At 35.3% G+C, this 13,057-nt stretch overlaps 1 protein-coding gene across 3 annotated transcripts in view; it reads right to left on the bottom strand.

Annotated features, from left to right (window-relative positions):
• The window catches only part of Prepl (prolyl endopeptidase like), a 34,365-nt gene that overhangs the window by 15,923 nt on the left and 5,385 nt on the right, over positions 1–13,057 (bottom strand). For 2 of the 3 annotated variants that reach the window (XM_042675382.1, XM_042675384.1), the window contains 4 exons: positions 7,709–7,831; positions 5,699–5,765; positions 4,980–5,186; positions 2,617–2,752 (listed from right to left, as the gene is read on the bottom strand). In XM_042675382.1, coding sequence (XP_042531316.1) covers positions 2,617–2,752; positions 4,980–5,186; positions 5,699–5,765; positions 7,709–7,831 — 533 coding nt within the window. The remainder of the gene's footprint in view (positions 1–2,616; positions 2,753–4,979; positions 5,187–5,698; positions 5,766–7,708; positions 7,832–13,057) is intronic. The other variant, XM_042675383.1, reaches the window with a different exon arrangement.

Genomic DNA, 13,057 nt, shown 5'->3' with positions numbered 1-13,057 from the left:
CAACTTGAGCCATGCCCTTGAACCTTTTGTACTTCAGTTATTTTTCAGGAAGTGCCTCATCCAGTCTGAGGCTGACTTCAGACTAATCCTCTTGCCTTTGCCCTTCGACTCTTAGAGCTGAATGATAGGCCTAGGTCATCATTGCTAGCTTACTGGTTGACTTTTTTTTTTTTTTTTGTCCGTCATGGGGCCTGAACTCTGGGCCCGGGCGCTGTCCCTTAGCTCTTCAGCTCAAGGCTAGTGCTCTACCACTTGAGCCATAGTGCCACTTCTGGCTTTTTCTGTTTATATGGTGCTGAGGAATCCAATCCAGGGCCTCATAAATGCAAGGCAAGAACTCTACTACTGAGCTACCTTCCCAGTCCCGATTTTTTGTCTTGGATGAACTTGAACTGTCATATGTCTTCATCTCTGCTTCACAAGTAGCTAGGATTATATGCATGTGCCACCATGCCTGATCAAAAACGTATACTTTAAGACTTCATTATATGAACATACATGGTTGTGAACCTATGCTTGTTTGGATAACAAACCCCAATTTCCCACTCTGTAGTTACACTGGATATGTAAATGGTTATCTTGAAATGATTTGCATGGATTTTAAGTTTCCATAAATACATTTAGAGAAGTATACTCAGTCAGTATGAAAGAGACCTGGAACTAAGACATAAACCATGAGAGACATTTGGAATTATTAGTTTATTATCCAATTTTTTTTTTTTAAGTCTATCATGGGTCTGGCTGTTGTCCCTGAGCTTTTCTGCTTAAGGTTAACATTCAACCTTCCCCCCCTCTCCTTTGAGCCACAGCGCCACTTCTAGTTTTCTGGTGGTTAACTGGAGATAAGAGTCTCATGGCCTTTCCTGCCTAGGTTGGCTTCAAATGTGTGATCCTCAGATCTCAGCCTCTTAGGTAGCTAGGATTACAGGCATGAGCCTCCAGCACCCAGCTTTATTATCTAATCTTTAAACAAACTATGTGAAATATTATTACTTATAGAAGTTGAACAAGAAATAGCTTATCCAAGATCAATCATACAATCTGTTGAGGAAATAAAATTAAAACCCTTGTCAAGAGTAGAATGGCTCATTTCAAGTGATTCCTCTTACTTAAAGACAGGTTCAGTTAGCACAAAGGAAGAGCAGCAGACAAAGAGTTAGAAGGTGCTTATATTGCTAGTTACTAGCACTACAGTTCTTGGAAAGTATAACTATCTGGACCTCAGCATAGTTATTCCTAATGTATTACAGGTGTAACTCTAAAATTCTTTTTGAACTTTCTAAGATGTCAAGTGATTAAGGCAGCTTTGTATATTTAAGGATATTCTAAACCTGTTTCTAAACCTGGGATCTTAGGAAGTTTGTATGTCTAGTCTTCAGAGGCCAGGGCACTTCTCTTCTTTCCTAATTTGGTCCTGTTCCTGGTACTAGTGGTTATAGTGCCACACTGTAAATTGTATAGTGAACTGCATTTGTTCCAGGAAGAAAAATTAAGGAAAGAGGGAATGGTTTTGATCAATCAGTAACTTAAATATCTGAAAATGGGAGAAAATGTACTGATCATTAAAAATATGCTAGTGGGCATCCTCCCCTGGGACTAATTTTGGAGACATACTATAAAAATAACAGTCATTATATAACTAAAACTAATGAAGTACCAGAAACAAAGATGATGGAGAACATGGCTAGTGAGGGCTCCTTCTAGTCATACCTGTAACAATAATTTTTACAAAATCAGGTAGTCCAGGCAGACTAACAGGACTAAATAAACAAATTATTAAGCCAGTTTGGCAAACTTTCCCTGTGCCTTATTTCTATCAGCTTCAATAATGTATTATCTCCTGATCTCCATTTCTCATTATAAACTTGGGATGGTCCAAGATTTTCTTTAAGGTCTTTCTCAGCTTTAAGATTTTTATGAAATGATGGGGTTGTTTTTTTGTTCTGGGCATCAACTTTACAGTCATAATTTTGGAATGGAATTCCATATTTATTGACATTGTGTAAACTACACTGTTAAATGATGTATGAGGTGATAGGATCTTGGTAGCAAGGGAAAATTTGTTTTTCACAAGCCATTTAGAAAAATATCTGTGGGTAAAATCAAGGGATTTTGCCAGATAAATTTACTACTACTTCTTCCCAAGCCTAGTGAAGTGGAAACACAAGCATAAATCCTGGAGATTACAAGGAATTAGAAAGAATTAGCTTTAAGAAAGAATTACTAAAGTACTGGGCAAAGAAAAATTTAATAGGCATGATGGCTGAAAGCAAAACAATTTAAAATGCAAATAATTTTAGTTGTGACTTAGATTTACAATTGCTATATGGCAACCCTATTAAATGTTTAATTAACAATTCCTTTTATGTGTCATAGTTGAGACTGAATGTTACTTAGTAACTTAGCATTTTCAGCGTAATGATATATTTGTGTTTACTCTGGAGTTTGAGATGAAGAGATTAATTTAGAACATAAGCAACTAATCAAAGAATTTTGCTCTACCCTTATTATACCTGGTTCCATACAAAATCAACATTTCAAGTCAATTAAGACCAGCACTTTAAATAATCAGAGAAATATTCTGAAGAAAATGATTTAATTGTGTTATTTTAGTACCTTGGATCTTTTTCTGTGTAAAAACGCTCATTACGTTTGTTATCACCAAACGTGGCTCGATACACATCATGGCAGCGAAGGTTCCTCTGGAAAGTGTAGAATAAAACATCTTCATCTTCCTCATCTTTTACCCACTCTGAAAGAAAGTAATTAGAAGAATTAGATATAGCCAGTAAATAGTTTTTTTTTTTTTTCCTTTTCAAAGGCACAGCATATTCTAGTTTTGAATGCCAAAGAGAAGACATGTGCAAGCTAATCCTGGGAAATCTAAATATAACACAGGCTTGATTATTACTAATCTGTATCATACATAAGCCAGAGAGCTTTCCAGAAAAATAAAATATCACTTAATTAGTTCCAAGTCTTCAAGCAGCTAGCCTCAAGCTATTCAAGTTTCTAAGTAAGAGATAAGCCTTCAGTATATTGGAAAGACATTGGAAAGGTCACTTTTGCTTTAGGAGATTATGAATTATGTTTAAATCTACATGATCCTGAAGAAACATATCACTTTTAGTTACTATAAAGGTGATGTACAGAGGGGTTACAGTTATATAAGTCAGGTAATGAGTACATTTCTTTTGGAACAGTGTCAACCCCCTCCCTCATTTTTGCATCACTTTCATGTGTCAATCTTCTCTGTCTATACGTTCAAGTAATAGGATACATCAAAACTACCAACTATTTTTTTTTTTTTTTTTTTTGGTCAGTTGTGGGGCCTGGGTGCTGTCCTTGAGCTCTTTTGCTCAAGGCTGGTGCTCTACCATTTTGAGCCACAGATCTACTTCTGGTTTTCTGGTGGTTAATTAGAGATTACAATCTCATGGATTTTCCTGTTAGGGCTGGTTGTGAAACATGATCCTCAGATCTCAGCCTCCTGAGTAGCTAGGATTACAGGTGTGAACCACCAGTACCCAGCTAATCAAGTACATTTTAATGCTGTTCCTTGAATTCACTACAACTTCTTAACAGAAGTTTACAATTACATCATGACTGCCACCTGGCTGACAGTGATTGTAAACCACCATTGTATAATTTGCAAACTGATTTTAGAAGTTAAAATGCACATAATGTATTTCTTAGAATCCAATAGGTAAATTATAATTTCAGTTAATTGCAAAAGCATCTAAACAATGAGGAAAAGTATAGTAATGAAGAGGGACAAAAAGTTTAAAGTGCTACTCAGTAATAAATGATATATTTTATAGTTGGTTCTATTACTGAAAATGTCAAAATTTCCATTGATGACTAAGTCAGCTTAATGCACTCCAAAGTTTCAGTGACTTTAGCAGTCTGTCACAATAGCTGTAAGATAATACATTTTAAACAACAACCACAAAACAAAATACCAAGTTTAAAGTTGAATGAGATGAGGTTTATTTACAATTTAATTCTACACAACAAACTGGCAAAAGCAAGTGATTAATATATATTATACAACCAGGATTCTGATTATAACTTAAAAACAAACAAACAGGAGCCCTTTTGTTTTAGTTTGTTATTCAGAGAAGGTCTCCTGCTTTTGCCCAGCTAGTCTCAGACCTTGATATTTTTAATCTGACTCCCAGGTAGCTGAGATCACAGATGTGTCAAATCATTCCAGCTTTGTTTTCTAAGTCAGAGTCTCTGTGATTTCTTTTTTTCCAATCCTGGGGCTTGAACTCAGGGCCCGGGCACTGTCTCTGAGCTTCTTTTGTTTAAGGCCAGTACTCTACCACTTGAACCACAGCACCACTTCTGCCTTTTTCTGTGTATGTGGTACTGAGGGATCAAACCTAGGGCTTCATGCATGCTAGGCAAGCACTCTACCACTAGGCCACATTCCCAGACCTATAATTTTTTTTTGTAAATGAGTCTCTGTAATTTTTGCCTGAGTTAGCCTTGAATCATAATGCTCCAATCTTTGCTTCCCAAGTTGCTGGTATTATAGGAATGTGTACAGCCACTAAAACCCTTAAGTCTAACCATACACACACACACACACACACACACACACAGATATGTGTGCAGCCACTAAAACCCTTAAGTCTAACCATATATGCATACACACACACACACACACACACAGATAGATCTGTGGTCCACAGGGAGAACATATATTAGGCATTCACTTTCCCCTTCATTTACATGGGCAAAAAAAAGTTTCAAAAGTGTGAACATTTCTCTTAATGTTGCCTTTAAGACAAGGAAGGGGGGGCGGGGGGAGGAGATCGGAATGGATGGGAAGGGGAAACAAAGGAGGAGGCAACAATGCTTGATAAGAAATGTACTCATTACTTTGCCCATGTAATTATAACCCCTCACAATTAAAAATAAATGCCTAAAAAAAAAAAAAAGACACAAGTATATTTTGGTTGGAGACTTACCCAAACTAGACACATTTGGGAAAGAAGCTTCCATTACAGGCTGATCACTAAGTTTTACAACTACACAGGTAGATGCTTCAGATTCCTCAGTTCTTATCTTGGCAGCCACATATTTTTCATCTGGAGCAACTCTGATACAGTCAATGAAGGGCTGGTCTAATTTAAGTTCTTCCAAGTTGAATAAAACTTCATAATTATCACTGTCTGCTGCATAAGTAAAGTGTGGGAAAAAAATCACAAAAATATACATAATATAAAAACTATTTAATATTTAAAATTAAAATTCCCCCTCTATCAAAGAACATATTCTACTTTCATTCAACAATGACAACAAACATAAACTGGCATTAGTTATTTAATAATATTCTATGCATTTGATACTATTCTATGCACTAACCAAGATATTGTTTGATTGTATTATAGTGTAGTCTACTATCAGAGCTTAAAAAGTAAGAGAATACAAATAGCATTGAATAATTTATGTGGTGTGTCAGGTGTACTACCATCTCAATTTCCACTCTCCTAGATAAACGCCTGCCAAATTTTAAGTGTAGCTATTAAATATGTTTTAAACAAACGCAGATACTTAAAAAAAAGAAAATTCAGAAATAATCTTTAGAAAAGTCTTCTTTATCTTTGAGAAATTACCATTAAATACCATATAAAAATTGTAAAACATCAAAAATCAGAGCATCTTGAAGAAAAAAACCATGATATACCTTCCTCATCTTTGGACCGAACCAAGCAACAGCCTTCTTGATAATAAACAAAACCACCATGCTTAATCTGACAATGAAAAGAAACATGATTTACTTAATAGCAATTTAACTGTTTAATGATCTGAATGCTTCAAATAAAAAAATCATCTTTTATAATAAGAAGATCTGTTTAAGTATACGAATGAACATATATGAAATATAAAATCATCACTTTTTACAATATAGTTAGATAATCATTTTCTTATGTTCAGAATCACTACAGGGGTTTCTGAAACATAAATAGAAAAGTCATAAATCCATGAGACAATGCAAAAGATACAAACAAAATAATATAAACTAAAGATATATAAAGATGTTGATTCTTATGCATGTATAAGCCACGTTAGGTATAATTTGAGAACATGTGCTATCTGTAAGATGAGATTCAGTTAATAGAATCATGTAGCATCTTTAAGATAATCCAAAATAATGCAGAGAAGAAAACTACTCCTCAAACTAGCTTGAAATGAAGTCAGTACCTTTCTGCTATTCTTTCCTTTAAAATCACAGTCATTATCAACTGAATAGTCTTGACTTTATTTAATACAAAGTATATTATCCTCTGTGTGGAGATAAACATAGCCTGACTCTGGGAAATGAAATACTATCAAATATGAGCAATATTCTTGACTAACACCTACATCTTAATTGCAACTGACTGATTTATGTGATTTCAGATAGCTTAAAACACATTATCTGAGCCTGGTGCGGGTAGTTCATGCCTGCAATCTTAGCTACTCAGGAGGCTAAGATCTGAGGATCACTGTTCAAGCTACCCTGGGCAGGAAAGTCCATGAGACTCTTATCCTCAATTAATCACAGAAAAAACCAGAAGTGGTGCTGTGGCTCAAATGGTAGAGTGCTAGCCTTGAACAAGAAAGCACAGGACAGCATCCAGGCCCAGAGTTCAAGCCCTAGGAGTGGCAAGAAAAGAAAAGAAAAAGAAAGGAATGCATTATCTGAATCTGTATTTGTGTGTGTGTATGTGTGTGTGTGTGTGCACGCGCACGCATGTGCATGCATGGAGATCCTGGGGCTTGAACTGAGGGCCTGGGCACTGTTCCTGAACTTTTTTGTTAAAGGCTCATGCTTTACCACTGGGAGCCACAGCTCCACTTCCAATTTTCTGTGAACAATCTCAGATTTTCTTGCTTGGGCTGATTTTAAGCTGTAATCAGATCTCAGCTTCTTGAGTAGCTAGGACTACAGGCATGAGCCATCAGCACTCAGCTTGAATCTGGAATTTTTACCTTGTGGTTTTTACTTTGGATTTTTCATTTCTAATATTTATTTACAATCTAAGGTTCTGTTTTCTAGTTTTATTGACAAATTTTCAGAGTTCAATCTACATCAGTTGAATATTTATGATTGGTAACTACAAAATAGTTATATAGACACTTGGCTTTACTGAATTAGTTTTTCTTATTAAAACACACAGAGCAAGCAGATACATTTCAAATAATAAAGAAATAAATGGTTTCATTTGAAGTTTTTGAAACTTGAAAAAAATTAGAACTGGCTGTTCCTCCAAATTAGAATATATTATACTTTGAAATTTACCTAAGGTTTGATTTTGACATTTTTTTTTTTGGGTCCGGTCGTGGGGCCTGAACTCTGGGTCTGGGCGCTGTCCCTCAGCTCTTCAGCTCAAGGCTAGTGCTCTACCACTTGAGCCACAGTGCCACTTCTGGCTTTTTTCTTTTTGCTTATGTGGTGCTGAGGAATCGAACCCAGGGCCTCGAGCATGCAAGGCAAGTGCTCTACCACTGAGCAACCTTCCCAGCCCTTGACATTTATTTATAAGACATACCCTGCTTAATCTTTGCTGTTTCAAAGTTGCCAGCATAAGGTAAACACCATGTAACTGATGTGGGATTATGCTTACAAATTAAAATTGTGTTTAGAAATTAAAATTGCATTTTAATGGGCAAAATATTTTTTCTTTTTACAGAAAGATACGATATATCCTACCTCTGCATTGATTATTTCATATTCTTCTTGTGGCTGTGTTTCTAATTTTGTTCTCACTTTTTCAAATGCATCCATGTTTTCTGTAAGGGATTTTCCTTTTTCTTGCTTAATAGGCAGAAGATCCTAGAAAAAGTTTTGTTGGTATGATCAAAATATTTAGAATTAGGAAAAATACCTTTACTGTTTAAAGATCACAATGTTAGATCTATATGGGTTAATTAAATGCTAAATATATTTTTGTTTGCCTTTATTAGTATCAACTATTGCACAAGAATGTTTCATTTAACATGTTTACTGATGGATACAATGCATCTTGATCGGTCATCCCCCCTCCATTCTTCTCGTTCTTCCCTTTCCCCAACCAATCACACAGGGTTTCTTTGTTCCATATTCACACATGTTCATAGATTATGACCATATTTGCTCTTCTTCCCTCTCTTTGCCTGCTTCCCTCTCCTCAATGTTTTTCTTTAAGCTCATCAATAAAATGATCTGTTTTTAGTTTAAAACTATACACAAAGAAAATAAGGTAGACACTTGGTTATGATTTTAAGTGGCTAAGTCCTTAAAATGTAGAAGTACTCTGGAGAATGTCTAGATATGCTGCAAGAAAGAGTCATACACAATTAAAGAGGAAAAGAAACTCTGTACTTTTACATATTTAGTAGTAAGGAATGAAAGGTGGGAAAAATGCAGCCTGTTGAGTTTATAAGTATTGAAATACCTCTACTAGGAGGTAATTATTGAAGAGGAAAATATCTTTACTAATAGATATTGTTATTTTATTTACAGTCACATTGATTATCACTCAGTTTTCTTCTAGTAGAGATAAAGCAACCCTCTCCTCAAAAATGTCTTACAAAATAAACTTCTTTTTTACTTTAAAGGAACAACTCACTTTATAATAAGAAGAAAGGGGAAGTGGCGCTGTGGTTCAAGCGGTAGAGTGCTTGCCTTGAGCTGAAGAGTGCAGGGACAGCACCCAAGCCCAGAGTTCAAGCCTCACAACTGACAGGAGAAGGAGAAGGAGAAGGAGAAGGAGAAGGGAAAATTGGAAAATAACTGACCACAAGTAAATACACAGATGAAAGATTAATAAACATTGGATTTTACTCAGCGTATCCAAGTAAGAGCTTTAGTTGACCTGTGCTAAGCAGATAATTATCACATGAATCTTTAAAATTTGAGTAAGACAAAACTTAAAAAGTCATATAAACGGTGGTGGTTTATAACTCAACACTCCAGTAGTTTGTCTTATTTAAACAAAAGAATTCTAGTCAGCAATTTCAACTCTTTAGCTCTCTGCCAAAGATGAGAACTGTTGCGGAGATTTGTGCTAGAGGAGGCACTAAGCCTACTAGAAATTGATTGCAGAAGAATATTCATGAGTCTTAACCAATATTGTAGAGAGTGAACGTTATAAATATAGCTTCTAGTGCAAATTTATAATCTAAAATTAAATACATGAATAAAACAAAAAGTAATGGATTAAATGCAAACTTTTTTTTGTGCCAAGTTATAAATTTTGGAGTGCTTTACTGAGCTAGAGAAACTGACTAGTGATAATGATTGATATGGTGATCTCAATTATTCACCCTTTACTTCTAATCATATTGTGAAGTTTGTTATACTTATTTGAAGTCCAAATATGGAAACTCCACTAATCATTTTCAAATATTTCTACATAGGATATTTAAAAGTAGTAAGATATAATGTATTAATAGTGCTCTAACAACACCCTTAAACATTACATTATACATCAGAACATTACTAGAAATTTATCTTAATACTCTATCATATCAATGTGAGTGACTTCAATTCTAAATATGGGTTTGTGTATTCTGTAATCCCTATTAATATCCTGCCTCCAGGATAGTTATAAACAGTATCTGCAGCTTCTAGCATATTGAATATAGGTCATAGAGCCAGGCTCTATCAGTTTAAAAGACCCATTCTTACTGCAAACCATAACTAATACAGGGCTAAAAGCAACATAATTTATATTCCTAATTAACTTTTTCTTCTGGCATAAATCCAAATACATTAAGTATATCTGAACCAAAATAATTGAGAGCAATAGTATTCTTTGACTGTCTTAATGAAATTTATAGAAGGTTACATGTAGACTATAATTCTGTTAGTGGCAAAAAGTAGTACTCTTTCAGAGTGGCTCACCATATAACTACTTTAACAATGAAAACTGTTATAAAATACAAGAATAAAATGTGTAATTTTATTATGGTAAAAATGTTGAGCTCTAAAGACAAAATTAGAAAGACACTGGATAGCCTTTTAGTCAAGATGGTACCATTAATAAATCATTAATTCCAAATATAGATCGATAAGGTTTGGGAAATCTTGTACCAGCAAGTAGGGAAGAGCTCAAAGATTAATAAAGACATGATAATATAATACAAGGTGGCAGTTTGAAGGGGTTCCTTCTAATCACATTAGGGCTAATTTAAGCATAAAAATAATTAGGATGCGGGGTGCTAGTGGCTCATACCTATAATCATAGCTACTCAGGAGGCTAAGATCTGAGGACTGTGGTTCAAAGCTGGCCTGTGCAGGAAAGTCTGTGAGACTCTAATCTCTACCAAACCACCAAAAAAGCCAGAAGTGGAGCTGTGGCTCAAGTGATAGCCTTGAGCACAAAATCTCAGGGACAGCACCCAGACTCAGAGTTCAAGTACCAGGACTGGCAAAAAAGGAAGAAAAAAGAAAAAAAAAAAAGAAAAAAATTAGATCTATAGTTGATTATAATACATTGAAAAAATTAAAATTTACAAGTAAATGAGAAACAAGTAACCCTTAACATAAAAAAAAACATTAAAAATGACTAAGGACAAAAAGGATGGTGTTCAGTATATGATACAAGCAAATAAATGCAGAAAATAGAATTAGAAATTAATCCTTTAGAGAGCTCAAGTGACGAAAATCATCAATAGTATTTAAAACAATTATGTGAAAGAATATTGTAGAATATAACATTTGTACCATAGTAAAGTATACTCTACAGATTATAAATTGCTTTCTTAAGCATCATGGTACAGTTGATCACACTTTTCCTTAGCATCCACAATGCCTTATTCTCCTTGTTTTTCTCCCCTTTCACTGGACAACCTCGAATCCCCTGCTAGTCTCTACTTAACTCTGACTTCTCAACATTGGCATGCCCAGGGCTCAGTTCCTGGATTACTTCTCTTATTCAGTCTGCTCTAAATCCTTTGATGATATCATCCAGTCATGACCTTAAATGCTATTTATATGCTGAACACTCCCACATTCACCACTGTAGTCTGAACCTTTCCCTAGAACAAGTTGAAAATTGTGCATCAAACTCTTCGCAAGATTTCACTGGGATATCTAATAGATATGTTAAAAAAATACACAGAACAGAACTCCTAGTTCCCTATATACTCCCTTTACACAACTCCCCAAACAAACAAACACAGAAGCACAAAAAATGCAACCCTTATGTCTACTCAGTCCTTTCTATTCCTGTAAATGACAAACTCTTCCCAGCTGCTGCCTTAAAGGATTTAAAAGGTTGCCTTTCCTCTCTCATCTGCCACCAACACGAAATGGCTACATCCTTTCAATTCTATATCTAGAATTTAGCCACTTCTCATACTTAGACTTTGGTACCATTCTTGTGGCCCTACCATTATCTCCTTCTTAGATTACTGCTAAAACCTTAAGTGTTTTCTCAGCTTTTGCTCTTGCCTTCTAGGCTATTATGGACAAAAGGCCTAGAATGAGACTAAAGGGAGATGATATAACGTCTCTATTTGAAGTGGTTTTCCATCTTACTTGAGAGGAAAAGTAAGAATTCTTATAGTGTTTTACAAGTTCCTAGTGAATCCTCTTGATTACTCTGCTGACCTCATCCATTAAAATATTACCCATTAATATTATTTGTGTAAAAATTACACAAACGTATGGAAAGAATTAAGGATAATGTAAGTAAATATCTACTGTAGGTTAAGCATCCTTTATCCAATATGCTTATGATCAGAAGTGTTTTGAAATTTGGAATGTTGGGACAGACTTCACTGGTTGAGTATCCCAACCTAGAAAACCAGAAATGTTATTTTAGAGTATTTCAAATTTCCAGTTTAGGGATGCTAAAACCTGTACTATACTTCAACTGTGTCCACTTACTCCCCACATGGGTCAACAAGTTTCTTAAACACATTAGGTTTGTGTGTACCTCAGTTTCTGAGAACTTGCTGAGTCCTGTGGCTTATTGCTAAGAAGTTTTATGTGTGTGTGTGTTTGTACACACACACACACAAACACACACAACACACATACATATTTTTTTTGTCGGTTGTGTGGCTTGAACTCTGGGCCTGGGCACTGTCCCTCAGCTCTTCAGCTCAAGGTGAGCGCCTTACCACTTGGGCCACAGTGCCACTTCCGGTTTCGTGAAAGTCTCAAGGACATTCCTGCCTGGGTGGCTTTGAACCTTGATCCTCAGATCTTAGCCTCCTGAGTAGCTAGGATTGATTACAGGTGTGAGCCACCGATGCCCGGCCAGAAGTAATATATTTTTTATTTCACTCAGACCTTTATTTTCTCCTCATACTGCTCCCACCATGTAGGATATAGGAGTATGAAGGGAGACATTTTTGTTTATTCATTGCTACAGGCCCAATGCAGAGAATTGTGCATAGTAAGTATTTAACATGTATTTTCTGAGTTGAATAAAATAGTACAAAATATAAAATTGAAAAGAACCCTTATTCAACAAACGATTATAGGGCTGGAAATATAGCTCAGAGGTAGAACGCTTGCTTAGCATGCTGGGTTTCATCCTTAACACTGGTTAAAAAAGAAAAAGGAAAAAAAGACATTATAAAGCAAAAAAGATGAAACAAATATGAATATTTGTCACATAAAAGACAAAGGACATAAAAAGACATGGAAAGAATTCTAATGAATCAGTAAGAAAAAGGCAAACAATGCCCAATAAACAATTCAATAACATAAACCAATAAGGTCAATAAGCATATGCAAAATGCTTACTCTCATCATTAATCAGGGCAATGAAACTGAGTAAGACTGACCTATTATTTACTTGTCAGAGGCAAAAAGGTAAAGATCTGTTAATATTAAAATTATTCAGATGCAAAGTTCTCATATATTCTTTGCTCATATTGGTGTCACTCATTTGGAAATTAATTTGGCCATAATGTTAGCATGTGTACACAATCAGGAATTCCAACTTTATGTATATACTTAAGAAAAAGAGTAACACACACACACACTTTTTTTTTTAAATGCAAAGCACAATGTATCCCGTGTGTGTGGTGTGTGTGTGTTAAGTTTGGAGGTTGGAAACAA

The sequence above is a fragment of the Dipodomys spectabilis genome, unplaced genomic scaffold (assembly GCF_019054845.1).
Source record: "Dipodomys spectabilis isolate Male_0828 unplaced genomic scaffold, ASM1905484v1 ptg000026l, whole genome shotgun sequence".
NCBI lineage: Eukaryota > Metazoa > Chordata > Mammalia > Rodentia > Heteromyidae > Dipodomys > Dipodomys spectabilis.
This window is presented reverse-complemented; position numbering and strand designations above follow the sequence as displayed.